Source organism: Coregonus lavaretus, assembly GCF_964263955.1.
Source record: "Coregonus lavaretus genome assembly, chromosome: 30".
NCBI classification, from domain to species: domain Eukaryota; kingdom Metazoa; phylum Chordata; class Actinopteri; order Salmoniformes; family Salmonidae; genus Coregonus; species Coregonus lavaretus.
Genome location: NC_140017.1, coordinates 35,819,518 through 35,838,573, shown reverse-complemented (window position 1 = coordinate 35,838,573; position 19,056 = coordinate 35,819,518). Strand labels below are relative to the sequence as shown.

Genomic DNA, 19,056 nt, shown 5'->3' with positions numbered 1-19,056 from the left:
AGGGTTAGGATGTTCCTCATCATGTATTGTAGCTGAAGGGTTAGGATGTTCCTATTCATGTAGTGTAGCTGAAGGGTTAGGATGTTCATCATCATGTAGTGTAGCTGAAGGGTTAGGATGTTCATCATCATGTAGTGTAGCTGAAGGGTTAGGATGTTCATCATCAGGTAGTGTAGCTGAAGAGCGAGGTAGTGCTAGAGAGAGAGGAGAGAGACCCCTAAGGTCAATGTCCACAATCAAATTAGCTAGAGATGTGTTTTCTTTTGCATTGGATGCGTTTCAATCCACCACATCTGCCGATGTAACACTTCCACATCTGTGGTGAAAGGTGACAGAGCGGTGTTTGTCAGACTGTGAGACATCCCGAAAATCGGTCTTATCACCAAATCGTCTGTAGCGTCCGAACGGTTTGGCCTACAAGCTTTTATGACCCCTCTATGGAAAGATGAGACTCTCACGATGGTGTTCTCCATCTTGGGACTTGTCTGATGTCGGTACAGCTGATCTTCCAACTTCAGTCTGTAGCGTCTCAACAGTTTGGCCTAAACCGTGGTGAGACTCACCAACACATACATGTCGGTTGTTTTGCTCTAGGACGCCCACAGGCCTCCCAAGACTCGTCTGTAGGTCCTCCGGTACCAGTCGAAAACATTTATGGAAGCTGGCAAAACAGTCCTGTAGCTTAGCATCTGCGACATCTGACCACTTTTTTATTAACCGAGTCACTTGTGCTTCCTGCTTTAGTTTTTGCTTATAAGCAGGAATCAGGAGGATAGAGTTATGGTCAGATTTGCCAAATGGAGGGCGAGGGAGAGCTTTGTATGCGTCTCTGTGTGTGGAGTAAAGGTGGTCTAGAGTTTTGTTTCCTCTGGTTGCACATTTAACATGCTGGTAGAAATTAGCTAGAACGTCCATTGCTCGTGTTTCTTGGCCCAAGCAAGTCTCTTCTTCTTATTGGTGTCCTTTAGTAGTGGTTTCTTTGCAGCAATTCCACCATGAAGGCCTGATACACACAGTCTCCTCTGAACAGTTGATGTTGAGATGTGTCTGTTACTTGAACTCTGTGAAGCATTTATTTGGGCTGCAATCTGAGGTGCAGTTAACTCTAATGAACGTATCCTCTGCAGCAGAGGTAACTCTGGGTCTTCCTTTCCTGTGGCGGTCCTCATGAGAGCCAGTTTTATCATAGCGCTTGATGGTTTTTGTGACTGCACTTGAAGGAACTTCAAGAACTCAAAGTTCTTGAGATTTTCCGTGTTGACTGACCTTCATGTCTTAAAGTAATGATGGACTGTCAATTCTCTTTGCTTATTTGAGCTGTTCTTGCCATAATATGGACATGGTCTTTTACCAAATAGGGCTTATCTTCTGTATACCCCCCCTACCTTGTCACAACAAAACTGATTGGATCAAACACATTAAGAAGGAAAGACATTCCACAAATTACCTTTTAAGAAGGCACACCTGTTAATTGAAATGCATTTCAGGTGACTACCTCATGAAGCTAGTTGAGAGAATGCCAAGAGTGTGCAAAGCTGTCATCAAGGCAAAGGGTGGCTATTTGAAGAATCTCAAATATAACATATATTTTGATTTTTTTAAACTTTTTTGGTTACTACATGATTCCATATGTGTTATTTCATAGTTTTGGTGTCTTCACTGTTATTCTACAATGTAAAAACCCTTGAATGAGTAGGTGTGTCCAAACTTTTGGTACTTTATATCAAATTCCCACATTCACAAACGGGCACCCTTACTTTACTCTGGTAGTGTAACGAAAAGTTAAAATGGAAGATGAACTTGCATTAAAACATTAGGAAAATGTAACTGGCTACTTTCTTTCTATGGTAAACATAAGACATCTGATGGCCATGCATCGTCTTTGCTCATAATTGAGTTGCAGTATATGTGGCTGCTAGCCAAATAGTGTTGTACTTCTGTTGTCATCTGATGAAAATGAGTCTATTTTCTGCCGAATGGTTGGCATTCATTTATTTTGTGTGATGAAAAACTAGATTTGTACGCCCCAGATCTTTCTATTGGAGAAAAAAAAAAAAACACTTTCAATATAAAACGCAGGTGAAATGGTTTAAAACACAGCTTTTTTGATTGTGTGCATTTTGAAGATGCAGATTTCTGAACGTTAACCCTAACCCTGCCCTCTCCCTCTCTCCCCTCCCCTCCAGGTTATTCTGTGGAGAGTGAAGAGTCAAGGAGACAGGGCAGCAGCAGCAGTGGACTGGACCCAGCCATGGTCATACATGTTGGTATCAGCTGAGACATGGACTGAGGTGAGTGGACTGGACCCAGCCATGGTCATACATGTTGGTCATACCAATTCAAGTTCAAGACGAGCGGTAAGAGGCAGGGATGTAACGATTCACCGATACGCATCGGTCCCCGGTTCAAATGTTTAAGATATGAGTGCATCGGTCCCCGGTTCAAATGTTTAAGATATGAGTGCATCGGTCCCCGGTTCAAATGTTTAAAGTGTATCAGTCCGCTGAACCCCAAACCGATCCAAATGTACCATGCATCGGTCAAAAAATCTATTCAAACATTACGAATCGCCGGTTCACTACAATATTTTGCAGAAATTACTTAATTTCTACCTTCCAAAAATACCTCTCATCTTGTGAGAACTGCGTCGTTCAGTGCCGAACTAAGCATGTTATTGTGTTGCCAGTCATTGATCTACAAGTCATCATGCCGAACAACAATATCAGTAGTCAAACTGCTCGCTGACCAACGTAGGCTACATGCTGATCGGGGCTAACATTAGATTTTGTTTTGATTGTTCAGGTCCACCATCAGCAATAGTTTTGGTTCGCCTGGCTATCCACGTTAGGGTTGGGCGGTATCGAGGATTTCATACCGTCATACCGTTTCGGTACCATACCGGGGTATAGGGTATTACCGGAAGTGCACACATGGGGGCGCTATTTCTAAAACTGTGTGTGACGCACAAAACAATTCAGGCAACAGGGATCTTGATCCAGGAGGGGATTGAATGTCTCTGTTGTAACCAAGAAGCTGGATCTTGACATCTTGCCACTTAGCTAGCAAGTTAGCCAACCAGATGCATAGCTGGAGCCCTGAGCTGGAGATCATTTATTTATCACATCTTAGATGTCTTATATTTATACTTAACTGCCCCCAACCCCCCCAGAAAAAGTCAGTGGGCGTGGTGTACGTCTGTATTTCTAAATATACCGTGTATAACGATTACCGGGGTATCACCCAACGCCCACAGACTTTAGTTTCTTCTCCGCAATGAATCTGGATCTAAGTACCTCCTAACGATTTTTAGAACGCAAACACATTCGAACCATTCTGATTGGTCCCAGAAAACGATGGGTTGGGCCAGAGCCAGAACACACGTGGGTAAAGCAGCGTTTTTGAAAATGTGTCATTGGCTTTGATACTCTTGATTGATTGGTTAGAAATGATCCAATCGCGGATGACTTTGTTTTGTACAACACCCCTCATTTTGACGTTCACCACCAACGACTTGAATGATGGCGGTCTTAGACTGAAGTATGTAGCGGACACAGAGCAGCGGAAGAATTCAGTTTGAGTCATCAGGCAACGATTGGGCCCCGAGTTGTGTTAGTGTTGCTTGAAACAATCAGTGTATATGGTCATTTTTAGATATACAGGGTAAAGTTGAGAATTTCATAACAAGGAGAGCAATCACTTTTGCTACCCACACTGCATGGTTGATGCGGAATCATGTTGTTTAATCAGCTTCTTGATATGCCACGCCTGTCAGGTGGATGGATTCTCTTGGCAAAGGAGAAATGCTCACTAACAGGGATGTAAACAAAATTGTACACAAAATATGAGAGAAATAAGCTTTTTGTGCGTATGGAACATTTCTGGGATATTTTATTTCAGCTCATGAATCATGGGACCGACACTTTCCATACAGAGTCCATGTATATCTAGATATGTATGGTATCATCCTGAAAGGGAAGACATCACTAGGAAGAGGGTTGATTTCTGTTCAAGGCTGTTTCCCCTTTTCTTCTTTGTCTCATCAGCTGTGTGACTTCCTCTAACGGACGCACAGTCAGACGGACGGACGGACGGACGGACGCCGCGTCGTCTGTACCCCTACCCCAGACACCCACCTCACTTGCCAGCCGTTCAAATGCACCCCGACAATAAGCTGACCAATCATGGCAAGCAAGTGAGCAGCGACAGCCAATCCCAGCTCTCCAATGTGACCCAGCAGCAAGAGGGGGCCAATAAGGGCCTGGGGGCGGGCAGCCAATCGGTGATGAAGACGAAGAGGGAGAGAAGTGTGTCCGTGGACTCTGGGGAACAGAGAGACGCGCTGGAGCCTGACGCCAAAGGTAGGGTATTACGTCACATTACAGCTGCGGGCTACCGTCAGAAGCCAGAGGAAATTCTGACGCCTAACAGAAAGGTCAGGGTATTTCAGTATGAAGGAAAACAAGTTATTTAGTACACACCGTCACACAGACACACACACACACACACCGTCACACACACACACACACACACACACCGTCACACACACACACACGCACCGTCACACACACACACACACACACATACACCGTCACACACACACACACACAAAATCACACACACATCACACACGATGCACACACAGACACAGACACACCATGCACACACCGACACTAACACGTTTCCTGCTGTGGGTGGGTGTAGGTAGCTAATCTGGTATTTCTGGTGCAGATCTGACCAGAGAGAGACAGAGGAAATCTAAAAGATCTGACCAGAGAGAGACAGAGGAAATCTAAAAGATCAACATCTACATACTACCAGAGGAATGTACACCCTGGCCGTGTATATGCTGCTCGGAGTTTAGCAGCAGTAAACTGTTCCCAGAACAGTGATCTCTGTAGGTGTCTGTCTGACTCCTGTAGTTTAGCAGCAGTAAACTGTTACCAGAACAGTGATATCTGTAGGTGTCTGTCTGACTCCTGTAGATTAGCAGCAGTAAACTGTTCCCAGAACAGTGATCTCTGTAGGTGTCTGTCTGACTCCTGTAGTTTAGCAGCAGTAAACTGTTACCAGAACAGTGATCTCTGTAGGTGTCTGTCTGACTCCTGTAGTTTAGCAGCAGTAAACTGTTACCAGAACAGTGATATCTGTAGGTGTCTGTCTGACTCCTGTAGATTAGCAGCAGTAAACTGTTCCCAGAACAGTGATCTCTGTAGGTGTCTGTCTGACTCCTGTAGTTTAGCAGCAGTAAACTGTTACCAGAACAGTGATCTCTGTAGGTGTCTGTCTGACTCCTGTAGTTTAGCAGCAGTAAACTGTTCCCAGAACAGTGATCTCTGTAGGTGTCTGTCTGACTCCTGTAGTTTAGCAGCAGTAAACTGTTACCAGAACAGTGATATCTGTAGGTGTCTGTCTGACTCCTGTAGATTAGCAGCAGTAAACTGTTCCCAGAACAGTGATCTCTGTAGGTGTCTGTCTGACTCCTGTAGTTTAGCAGCAGTAAACTGTTACCAGAACAGTGATCTCTGTAGGTGTCTGTCTGACTCCTGTAGTTTAGCAGCAGTAAACTGTTCCCAGAACAGTGATCTCTGTAGGTGTCTGTCTGACTCCTGTAGTTTAGCAGCAGTAAACTGTTACCAGAACAGTGATATCTGTAGGTGTCTGTCTGACTCCTGTAGATTAGCAGCAGTAAACTGTTCCCAGAACAGTGATCTCTGTAGGTGTCTGTCTGACTCCTGTAGATTAGCAGCAGTAAACTGTTCCCAGAACAGTGATCTCTGTAGGTGTCTGTCTGACTCCTGTAGATTAGCAGCAGTAAACTGTTCCCAGAACAGTGATCTCTGTAGGTGTCTGTCTGACTCCTGTAGTTTAGCAGCAGTAAACTGTTCCCAGAACAGTGATCTCTGTAGGTGTCTGTCTGACTCCTGTAGATTAGCAGCAGTAAACTGTTCCCAGAACAGTGATCTCTGTAGGTGTCTGTCTGACTCCTGTAGTTTAGCAGCAGTAAACTGTTACCAGAACAGTGATATCTGTAGGTGTCTGTCTGACTCCTGTAGTTTAGCAGCAGTAAACTGTTCCCAGAACAGTGATCTCTGTAGGTGTCTGTCTGACTCCTGTAGTTTAGCAGCAAGGCTAGAAGCTAGAAGTGGTTGTAGATTTGCATCTCTTTGTGCATGCTGTGACTATTTGCATTTGTTTGCCTGTGTATTATTATTTCGCGTGTGTGCGTCTGCGTGTGTGTGTGCGTGAGTATGTGTGTGTGTGTGTGTGTGACTGCCGAGGTGGGGGAGGGTGACAGCCAGTAATATCATTTTGTGAAACTGAGTCATCTGAGCTTACCATCACACACACACACACACACACACACACACACACACACACACACACACACACACACACACACACACACACACACACACACACACACACACACACACACACTATGCAATGTTCCTTGACATACTGAGAGAGGGGGGCGTAGTTACATCAAAGAATAACTGAAGCTTGGTTCTGAATTGAAGGTTCAAATACAGCACAGTTGAAAAATATATGTCACATGGAAATCATAAGAGGATGGTTTACAGAGATAGGTGGGATGGACTGAGGGCAGCTGAGGGGTGGGGTTTAAAGCCCATGATCTATAATAGTTATGACTGAAAATAATATATATATATATATATATATATATATATATATATATATATATATATATATATATATATATACACACAGTGAGGGAAAAAAGTATTTGATCCCCTGCTGATTTTGTACGTTTGCCCACTGACAAAGACATGATCAGTCTATAATTTTAATGGTAGGTTTATTTGAACAGTGAGAGACAGAATAACAACAACAAAATCCAGAAAAACGCATGTCAAAAATTTTATACATTGATTTGCATTTTAATGAGGGAAATAAGTATTTGACCCCTCTGCAAAACATGACTTTGTACTTGGTGGCAAAACCCTTGTTGGCAATCACAGAGGTCAGACATTTCTTGAAGTTGGCCACCAGGTTTGCACAAATCTCAGGAGGGATTTTGTCCCACTCCTCTTTGCAGATCTTCTCCAAGTCATTAAGGTTTCGAGGCTGATGTTTGGCAACTCGAACCTTCAGCTCCCTCCACAGATTTTTCTCATGATCATTGCAACTCCACGAGGTGAGATCTTGCATGGAGCCCCAGGCCGAGGGAGATTGACAGTTATTTTGTGTTTCTTCCATTTGCGAATAATCGCACCAACTGTTGTCACCTTCTCACCAAGCTGCTTGGCGATGGTCTTGTAGCCCATTCCAGCCTTGTGTAGGTCTACAATCTTGTCCCTGACATCCTTGGAGAGCTCTTTGGTCTTGGCCATGGTGGAGAGTTTGGAATCTGATTGATTGATTGCTTCTGTGGACAGGTGTCTTTTATACAGGTAACAAACTGAGATTAGGAGCACTCCCTTTAAGAGTGTGCTCCTAATCTCAGCTCGTTACCTGTATAAAAGACACCTGGGAGCCAGAAATCTTTCTGATTGAGAGGGGGGTCAAATACTTATTTCCCTCATTAAAATGAAAAATCAATTTATAAAATTTTTGACATGCGTTTTTCTGGATTTTTGTTGTTGTTATTCTGTCTCTCACTGTTCAAATAAACCTACCATTAAAATTATAGACTGATCATGTCTTTGTCAGTGGGCAAACGTACAAAATCAGCAGGGGATCAAATACTTTTTTCCCTCACTGTAGGTCAGACTGAGTCTCTGCTGCTAGGTGGTCAGACTGAGTCTCTGCTGCTAGGTGGTCAGACTGAGTCTCTGCTGCTAGGTGGTCAGACTGAGTCTCTACTGCTAGGTGGTCAGACTGAGTCTCTGCTGCTAGGTGGTCAGACTGAGTCTCTGCTGCTAGGTGGTCAGACTGAGTCTCTGCTGCTAGGTGGTCAGACTGAGTCTCTGCTGCTAGGTGGTCAGACTGAGTCTCTGCTGCTAGGTGGTCAGACTGAGTCTCTGCTGCTAGGTGGTCAGACTGAGTCTCTGCTGCTAGGTGGTCAGACTGAGTCTCTGCTGCTAGGTGGTCAGACTGAGTCTCTGCTGCTAGGTGGTCAGACTGAGTCTCTGCTGCTAGGTGGTCAGACTGAGTCTCTGCTGCTAGGTGGGTCAGACTGAGTCTCTGCTGCTAGGTGGTCAGACTGAGTCTCTGCTGCTAGGTGGTCAGACTGAGTCTCTGCTGCTAGGTGGTCAGACTGAGTCTCTGCTGCTAGGTGGTCAGACTGAGTCTCTGCTGCTAGGTGGTCAGACTGAGTCTCTGCTGCTAGGTGGTCAGACTGAGTCTCTGCTGCTAGGTGGTCAGACTGAGTCTCTGCTGCTAGGTGGTCAGACTGAGTCTCTGCTGCTAGGTGGTCAGACTGAGTCTCTGCTGCTAGGTGGTCAGACTGAGTCTCTGCTGCTAGGTGGTCAGACTGAGTCTCTGCTGCTAGGTGGTCAGACTGAGTCTCTGCTGCTAGGTGGTGTAAACATTGACAATGTGTACTAGTGTGTATAGATAGTGTGTACCCTCGAGTAGGCTGAGTGAAGACATGAGGGGACATATCCATTGCACTCGATAGTGTGTACACTACTTTGAGGACACAACCGGTGAGGCGAGGACAAAGCCATAGCAGGAGATAGTGTACACTAGTTTGAGGCCATAGCAGGAGATAGTGTACACTTGTTTGAGGCCATAGCAGGAGATAGTGTAGACTAGTTTGAGGCCATAGCAGGAGATAGTGTACACTAGTTAAAGTGAGGACACAGACATGGCAGTCTCCCCTCTCTCTCACTACACACTGTCTGTCTGTCTCACCAAGGTTATTTGATAGTATGAGGCCAGAAGCTATACTCTCCCTCTCCTTCCTCCCTCCCTCTCTCCTCTCATCTCATTATGGATGATTGTGTAATAATAGGGCATTGTGGCCTGTTATAGTTTGTCATATCCAATCTATCCTAAATGTGTGTGTGTTGTCCCCCCAGTAGAAGGTGTGATGAGAAGTAAACGGCGGTGTGTATTGGAGAAGAAACAGCCCTATAGTGGAGATGAGTGGTGCTCTGGCCCCGACACTGAGGAGGAGGAGGACAAGCCACAGCCTGCTACACACTGTGAGTAGAGCACACCCCTCATGGGACACTGTGAGTAGAGCATACCCCTCATGGGACACTGTGAGTAGAGCATACCCCTCATGGGACACTGTGAGTAGAGCACACCCTGCTACACACTGTAAGTAGAGCACACCCCTCATGGGACACTGTGAGTAGAGCATACCCCTCATGGGACACTGTGAGTAGAGCATACCCCTCATGGGACACTGTGAGTAGAGCACACCCCTCATGGGACACTGTGAGTAGAGCACACCCCTCATGGGACACTGTGAGTAGAGCATACCCCTCATGGGACACTGTGAGTAGAGCATACCCCTCATGGGACACTGTGAGTAGAGCACACCCCTCATGGGACACTGTGAGTAGAGCATACCCCTCATGGGACACTGTGAGTAGAGCACACCCCTCATGGGACACTGTGAGTAGAGCATACCCCTCATGGGACACTGTGAGTAGAGCACACCCCTCATGGGACACTGTGAGTAGAGCACACCCCTCATGGGACACTGTGAGTAGAGCACACCCCTCATGGGACACTGTGAGTAGAGCACACCCCTCATGGGACACTGTGAGTAGAGCACACCCCTCATGGGACACTGTGAGTAGAGCATACCCCTCATGGGACACTGTGAGTAGAGCATACCCCTCATGGGACACTGTGAGTAGAGCACACCCTGCTACACACTGTAAGTAGAGCACACCCCTCATGGGACACTGTGAGTAGAGCATACCCCTCATGGGACACTGTGAGTAGAGCACACCCCTCATGGGACACTGTGAGTAGAGCATACCCCTCATGGGACACTGTGAGTAGAGCACACCCCTCATGGGACACTGTGAGTAGAGCATACCCCTCATGGGACACTGTGAGTAGAGCATACCCCTCATGGGACACTGTGAGTAGAGCACACCCCTCATGGGACACTGTGAGTAGAGCACACCCTGCTACACACTGTGAGTAGAGCACACCCCTCATGGGACACTGTGAGTAGAGCATACCCCTCATGGGACACTGTGAGTAGAGCACACCCCTCAAGGGACACTGTGAGTAGAGCACACCCCTCATGGGACACTGTGAGTAGAGCATACCCCTCATGGGACACTGTGAGTAGAGCACACCCTGCTACACACTGTGAGTAGAGCACACCCCTCATGGGACACTGTGAGTAGAGCATACCCCTCATGGGACACTGTGAGTAGAGCACACCCCTCAAGGGACACTGTGAATAGAGCACACCCCTCATGGGACACTGTGAGTAGAGCACACCCTGCTACACACTGTGAGTAGAGCACACCCCTCATGGGACACTGTGAGTAGAGCATACCCCTCATGGGACACCGTGAGTAGAGCACACCCTGCTACACACTGTGAGTAGAGCACACCCCTCATGGGACACTGTGAGTAGAGCATACCCCTCATGGGACACTGTGAGTAGAGCACACCCCTCATGGGACACTGTGAGTAGAGCACACCCTGCTACACACTGTGAGTAGAGCACACCCCTCATGGGACACTGTGAGTAGAGCATACCCCTCATGGGACACTGTGAGTAGAGCATACCCCTCATGGGACACTGTGAGTAGAGCACACCCCTCATGGTACACTGTGAGTAGAGCACACCCCTCATGGGACACTGTGAGTAGAGCACACCCCTCATGGGACACTGTGAGTAGAGCACACCCCTCATGGGACACTGTGAGTAGAGCATATCCCTCATGGGACACTGTGAGTAGAGCATACCCCTCATGGGACACTGTGAGTAGAGCATACCCCTCATGGGACACTGTGAGTAGAGCACACCCTGCTACACACTGTAAGTAGAGCACACCCCTCATGGGACACTGTGAGTAGAGCATACCCCTCATGGGACACTGTGAGTAGAGCACACCCCTCATGGGACACTGTGAGTACAGCATACCCCTCATGGGACACTGTAAGTAGAGCACACCCCTCATGGGACACTGTGAGTAGAGCACACCCCTCATGGGACACTGTGAGTAGAGCACACCCCTCATGGGACACTGTGAGTAGAGCACACCCCTCATGGGACACTGTGAGTAGAGCATACCCCTCTTGGGACACTGTGAGTAGAGCACACCCTGCTATACACTGTGAGTAGAGCACACCCCTCATGGGACACTGTGAGTAGAGCATACCCCTCATGGGACACTGTGAGTAGAGCACACCCCTAATGGGACACTGTGAGTAGAGCACACCCCTCATGGGACACTGTGAGTAGAGCATACCCCTCATGGGACACTGTGAGTAGAGCACACCCCTCAAGGGACACTGTGAGTAGAGCACACCCCTCATGGGACACTGTGAGTAGAGCATACCCCTCATGGGACACTGTGAGTAGAGCACACCCTGCTACACACTGTGAGTAGAGCATACCCCTCATGGGACACTGTGAGTAGAGCACACCCCTCATAGGACACTGTGAGTAGAGCATACCCCTCATGGGACACTGAGTAGAGCACACCCCTCATGGGACACTGTGAGTAGAGCACACCCCTCATGGGACACTGTGAGTAGAGCACACCCCTCATGTGACACTGTGAGTAGAGTTCACTCCTCATGGGACACTGTGAGTAGAGCACACCCTGCTACACACTGTGAGTAGAGCACACCCCTCATGGGACACTCTGAGTAGAGCATACCCCTCATGGGACACTGTGAATAGAGCACACCCCTCATGGGACACTGTGAGTAGAGCACACCCTGCTACACACTGTGAGTAGAGCACACCCCTCATGGGACACTGTGAGTAGAGCATACCCCTCATGGGACACTGTGAGTAGAGCATACCCCTCATGGGACACTGTGAGTAGAGCACACCCCTCAAGGGACACTGTGAATAGAGCATACCCCTCATGGGACACTGTGTGTAGAGCACACCCTGCTAAACACTGTGAGTAGAGCACACCCCTCATGGGACACTGTGAGTAGAGCATACCCCTCATGGGACACTGTGAGTAGAGCACACCCCTCACTTGACACTGTGAGTAGAGCACACCCTGCTACACACTGTGAGTAGAGCACACCCCTCATGGGACACTGTGAGTAGAGCATACCCCTCATGGGACACTGTGAGTAGAGCACACCCCTCATGGGACACTGTGAGTAGAGCACACCCTGCTACACACTGTGAGTAGAGCACACCCCTCATGGGACACTGTAAGTAGAGCATACCCCTCATGGGACACTGTGAGTAGAGCACACCCCTCATGGGACACTCTGAGTAGAGCACACCCCTCATGGGACACTCTGAGTAGAGCACACCCCTCATGGGACACTGTGAGTAGAGCACACCCCTCATGGGACACTGTGAGTAGAGCACACCCTGCTACACACTGTGAGTAGAGCACACCCCTCATGGGACACTGTAAGTAGAGCATACCCCTCATGGGACACTGTGAGTAGAGCACACCCCTCATGGGACACTGTGAGTAGAGCATACCCCTCATGGGACACTGTGAGTAGAGCACACCCCTCATGGGACACTGTGAGTAGAGTATACCCCTCATGGGACACCGTGAGTAGAGCACACCCTGCTACACACTGTGAGTAGAGCACACCCCTCATGGGACACTCTGAGTAGAGCATACCCTTCATGGGACACTGTGAGTAGAGCATACCCCTCATGGGAAACTGTGAGTAGAGCACACCCCTCATGGGACACTGTGAGTAGAGTATACCCCTCATGGGACACCGTGAGTAGAGCACACCCTGCTACACACTGTGAGTAGAGCACACCCCTCATGGGACACTCTGAGTAGAGCATACCCCTCATGGGACACTGTGAATAGAGCACACCCCTCATGGGACACTGTGAGTAGAGCACACCCTGCTACACACTGTGAGTAGAGCACACCCCTCATGGGACACTGTGATGAGTAGAGCATACCCCTCATGGGACACTGTGAGTAGAGCATACCCCTCATGGGACACTCTGAGTAGAGCACACCCCTCATGGGACACTGTGAGTAGAGCATACCCCTCATGGGACACTGTGAGTAGAGCACACCCCTAATGGGACACTGTGAGTAGAGCACACCCCTCATGGGACACTGTGAGTAGAGCATACCCCTCATGGGACACTGTGAGTAGAGCACACCCCTCAAGGGACACTGTGAGTAGAGCACACCCCTCATGGGACACTGTGAGTAGAGCATACCCCTCATGGGACACTGTGAGTAGAGCACACCCTGCTACACACTGTGAGTAGAGCATACCCCTCATGGGACACTGTGAGTAGAGCACACCCCTCATGGGACACTGTGAGTAGAGCATACCCCTCATGGGACACTGAGTAGAGCACACCCCTCATGGGACACTGTGAGTAGAGCACACCCCTCATGGGACACTGTGAGTAGAGCACACCCCTCATGGGACACTGTGAGTAGAGTTCACCCCTCATGGGACACTGTGAGTAGAGCACACCCTGCTACACACTGTGAGTAGAGCACACCCCTCATGGGACACTGAGTAGAGCATACCCCTCATGGGACACTGTGAGTAGAGCACACCCCTCAAGGGACACTGTGAGTAGAGCATACCCCTCATGGGACACTGTGAGTAGAGCACACCCTGCTACACACTGTGAGTAGAGCACACCCCTCATGGGACACTGTGAGTAGAGTATACCCCTCATGGGACACCGTGAGTAGAGCACACCCTGCTACACACTGTGAGTAGAGCACACCACTCATGGGACACTCTGAGTAGAGCATACCCTTCATGGGACACTGTGAGTAGAGCATACCCCTCATGGGACACTGTGAGTAGAGCACACCCCTCATGGGACACTGTGAGTAGAGTATACCCCTCATGGGACACTGTGAATAGAGCACACCCCTCATGGGACACTGTGAGTAGAGCACACCCTGCTACACACTGTGAGTAGAGCACACCCCTCATGGGACACTGTGAGTAGAGCATACCCCTCATGGGACACTGTGAATAGAGCACACCCCTCATGGGACACTGTGAGTAGAGCATACCCCTCATGGGACACTGTGAGTAGACCATACCCCTCATGGGACACTGTGAGTAGAGCACACCCCTCAAGGGACACTGTGAGTAGAGCATACCCCTCATGGGACACTGTGAGTAGAGCACACCCTGCTAAACACTGTGAGTAGAGCACACCCCTCATGGGACACTGTGAGTAGAGCATACCCCTCATGGGACACTGTGAGTAGAGCACACCCCTCACGGGACACTGTGAGTAGAGCATACCCCTCATGGGACACTGTGAGTAGAGCACACCCTGCTAAACACTGTGAGTAGAGCATACCCCTCATGGGACACTGTGAGTAGAGCACACCCCTCATGGGACACTGTGAGTAGAGCATACCCCTCATGGGACACTGAGTAGAGCACACCCCTCATGGGACACTGTGAGTAGAGCACACCCCTCATGGGACACTGTGAGTAGAGCACACCCCTCATGGGACACTGTGAGTAGAGTTCACCCCTCAAGGGACACTGTGAGTAGAGCACACCCTGCTACACACTGTGAGTAGAGCACACCCCTCATGGGACACTGAGTAGAGCATACCCCTCATGGGACACTGTGAGTAGAGCACACCCCTCAAGGGACACTGTGAGTAGAGCATACCCCTCATGGGATACTGTGAGTAGAGCACACCCTGCTACACACTGTGAGTAGAGCACACCCCTCATGGGACACTGTGAGTAGAGTATACCCCTCATGGGACACCGTGAGTAGAGCACACCCTGCTACACACTGTGAGTAGAGCACACCCCTCATGGGACACTCTGAGTAGAGCATACCCTTCATGGGACACTGTGAGTAGAGCATACCCCTCATGGGACACTGTGAGTAGAGCACACCCCTCATGGGACACCGTGAGTAGAGCACACCCTGCTACACACTGTGAGTAGAGCACACCCCTCATGGGACACTCTGAGTAGAGCATACCCCTCATGGGACACTGTGAATAGAGCACACCCCTCATGGGACACTGTGAGTAGAGCACACCCTGCTACACACTGTGAGTAGAGCACACCCCTCATGGGACACTGTGAGTAGAGCATACCCCTCATGGGACACTGTGAGTAGAGCATACCCCTCATGGGACACTGTGAGTAGAGCACACCCCTCAAGGGACACTGTGAGTAGAGCATACCCCTCATGGGACACTGTGAGTAGAGCACACCCTGCTAAACACTGTGAGTAGAGCACACCCCTCATGGGACACTGTGAGTAGAGCATACCCCTCATGGGACACTGTGAGTAGAGCACACCCCTCACGGGACACTGTGAGTAGAGCATACCCCTCATGGGACACTGTGAGTAGAGCACACCCTGCTAAACACTGTGAGTAGAGCACACCCCTCATGGGACACTGTGAGTAGAGCATACCCCTCATGGGACACTGTGAGTAGAGCACACCCCTCACGGGACACTGTGAGTAGAGCACACCCTGCTACACACTGTGAGTAGAGCACACCCCTCATGGGACACTGTGAGTAGAGCATACCCTGCTACACACTGTGAGTAGAGCACACCCCTCATGGGACACTGTGAGTAGAGCACACCCTGCTACACACTGTGAGTAGAGCACACCCCTCATGGGACACTGTAAGTAGAGCATACCCCTCATGGGACACTGTGAGTAGAGCACACCCCTCATGGGACACTGTGAGTAGAGCACACCCCTCATGGGACACTGTGAGTAGAGCATACCCCTCATGGGACACTGTGAGTAGAGCACACCCCTCAAGGGACACTGTGAGTAGAGCACACCCCTCATGGGACACTGTGAGTAGAGCATACCCCTCATGGGACACTGTGAGTAGAGCACACCCTGCTACACACTGTGAGTAGAGCACACCCCTCATGGGACACTGTGAGTAGAGCACACCCCTCATGGGACACTGTGAGTAGAGCACACTCCTCATGGGACACTGTGAGTAGAGCACACCCCTCATGGGACACTGTGAGTAGAGAATACCCCTCATGGGACACTGTGAGTAGAGCATACCCCTCATGGGACACTGTGAGTAGAGCACACCCCTCATGGGACACTGTGAGTAGAGCACACCCCTCATGGGACACTGTGAGTAGAGCATACCCCTCATGGGACACTGTGAGTAGAGCACACCCTGCTACACACTGTGAGTAGAGCACACCCCTCATGGGACACTGTGAGTAGAGCATACCCCTCATGGGACACTGTGAGTAGAGCACACCCCTCATGGGACACTGTGAGTAGAGCACACCCCTCATGGGATACTGTTAGTAGAGCATATCCCTCATGGGACACTGTGAGTAGAGCACACCCCTCATGGGACACTGTGAGTAGAGCACACCCCTCATGGAACACTGTGAGTAGAGCACACCCCTCATGGGACACTGTGAGTAGAGCACACCCCTCATGGGACACTGTGAGTAGAGCATACCCCTCATTGGACACTGTGAGTAGAGCACACCCCTCATGGGACACTGTGAGTAGAGAATACCCCTCATGGGACACTGTGAGTAGAGCATACCCCTCATGGGACACTGAGTAGAGCACATCCCTCATGGGACACTGTGAGTAGAGCACACCCCTCATGGGACACTGTGAGTAGAGAATACCCCTCATGGGACACTGTGAGTAGAGCATACCCCTCATGGGACACTGAGTAGAGCACACCCCTCATGGAACACTGTGAGTAGTGCACACCCCTCATGGGACACTGTGAGTAGAGCACACCCCTCATGGGACACTGTGAGTAGAGCATACCCCTCATGGGACACTGTGAGTAGAGCACACCCCTCATGGGACACTGTGAGTAGAGAATACCCCTCATGGGACACTGTGAGTAGAGCACACCCCTCATGGGACACTGTAAGTAGAGCATACCCCTCATGGGACACTGTAAGTAGAGCATACCCCTCATGGGACACTGAGTAGAGCACACCCCTCATGGGACACTGTGAGTAGAGCACATCCCTCATGGGACACTGTGAGTAGAGCATTCCCCTCATGGGACACTGTGAGTAGAGCACACCTCTCATGGGACACTGTGAGTAGAGCATACCCCTCATGGGACAGTTTACCAGACCTAGATTAAATCTACTCCTGGACAGTATACCAGACACAGATTAAATCTACTCCTGGACAGTTTACCAGACCCAGATTAAATCTACTCCTGGACAGTTTGCCAGACCCAGATTAAGCCTACTGAACAGTTTACCAGACCCAGATTAAATCTACTCCTGGACAGTTTACCAGACCCAGATGAAGCCTACTCCTGGACAGTTTACCAGACCCAGATTAAATCTACTCATGGACAGTTTACCAGACCCAGATTAAATCTACTCATGGACAGTTTACCAGACCCAGATTAAATCTACTCCTGGACAGTTTACCAGACCCAGATGAAGCCTACTCCTGGACAGTTTACCAGACCCAGATAAAATCTACTCCTGGACAGTTTACCAGACCCAGATTAAATCTACTCATGGACAGTTTACCAGACCCAGATTAAATCTACTCATGGACAGTTTACCAGACCCAGATTAAATCTACTCCTGGACAGTTTACCAGACCCAGATTAAATCTACCCCTGTACAGTTTACCAGACCCAGATTAAGCCTACTCCTGGACAGTTTACCAGACCCAGATTAAATCTACTCCTTGACAGTTTGCCAGACCCAGATTAAGCCTACTGAACAGTTTACCAGACCCAGATTAAATCTACTCCTGGACAGTTTACCAGACCCAGATTAAATCTACTCCTGGACAGTTTACCAGACCCAGATTAAATCTACCCATGTACAGTTTACCAGACCCAGATTAAGTCTACTCCTGGACAGTTTACCAGACCCAGATTAAGTCTACTCCGGGACAGTTTACCAGACCCAGATTAAGTCTACTCCGGGACAGTTTACCAGACCCAGATTAAATCTACTCCTGAACAGTTTACCAGACCCAGATTAAATATACTCCTGGACAGTTTACCAGACCCAGATTAAATCTACTCCGGGACAGTTTACCAGACCCAGAATAAGTCTACTCCGGGACAGTTTACCAGACCCAGATTAAGTCTACTCCGGGACAGTTTACCAGACCCAGATTAAATATACTCCTGGACAGTTTACCAGACCCAGATTAAGCCTACTCCTGGACAGTTTACCAGACCCAGATTAAGTCTACTCCGGGACAGTTTACCAGACCCAGATTAAGCCTACTCCGGGACAGTTTACCAGACCCAGATTAAACCTACTCCTGATTTTCAATAGATCAGGTTTTTTAGTCCAGGAGTAACGTTAGGCTTAATTTGTGTCCGGGAATCTGTTTTTAGGTGACACAACTGCTGTCCCTACTGAACCCCCCTAGCCCCTACTGAACCTGCCTTGGCCCAAACCCTACTGAACCCCCCTAGGCCCAAACCCTACTGAACCCCCCTAGGCCCAAACCCTACTGAACCCCCCTAGGCCCAAACCCTACTGAACCCCCCTTGGCCCAAACCCTACTGAAACCCCCCTAGGCCCTACTGAAACCCCCATAGACCCTACTGAAACCCCCCTTGGCCCAAACCCTACTGAAACCCCCCTAGGCCCTACTGAAACCCCCCACGGCCCTACTGAACCCCCCCCCCCTAGGCCCTACCTCTACTGAAACCCCCCTAGGCCCTACTGAAACCCCCATAGTCCCTACTGAGACCCCCCTAGGCCCAAACCCTACTGAAACCCCCCTAGGCCCTACTGAAACCCCCCTAGGCCCTACTTAAACCCGCTTAGGCCCTACTGAAACCCCCTAGGCCCAACCCCTACTGAAATCCCCCAGACCCAAACCCTACTGAAACCCCCCTAGGCCCAACCCCTACTGAAATCCCCCAGACCCAAACCCTACTGAAACCCCCCTAGGCCCAACCCCTACTGAAATCCCCCAGACCCAAACCCTACTGAAACCACCCTAGGCCCAA

The 19,056-nt window shown here is 49.4% G+C and overlaps 1 protein-coding gene across 2 annotated transcripts in view; it reads left to right on the top strand.

Moving 5' to 3' along the window:
• bcl9l (bcl9 like) overlaps window positions 1-19,056 on the top strand; it is a 100,967-nt gene that overhangs the window by 55,674 nt on the left and 26,237 nt on the right. Inside the window, exons 2-4 of one of the 2 annotated variants that reach the window (XM_084148608.1) lie at window positions 2,187-2,291; window positions 4,044-4,358; window positions 8,988-9,110. In XM_084148608.1, the coding sequence (XP_084004734.1) occupies window positions 4,154-4,358; window positions 8,988-9,110 (328 nt within the window). In that variant the 5' untranslated portion in view covers window positions 2,187-2,291; window positions 4,044-4,153. Of the gene's footprint in view, window positions 1-2,186; window positions 2,292-4,043; window positions 4,359-8,984; window positions 9,111-19,056 lie in introns of both variants that reach the window. The other variant, XM_084148607.1, reaches the window with a different exon arrangement.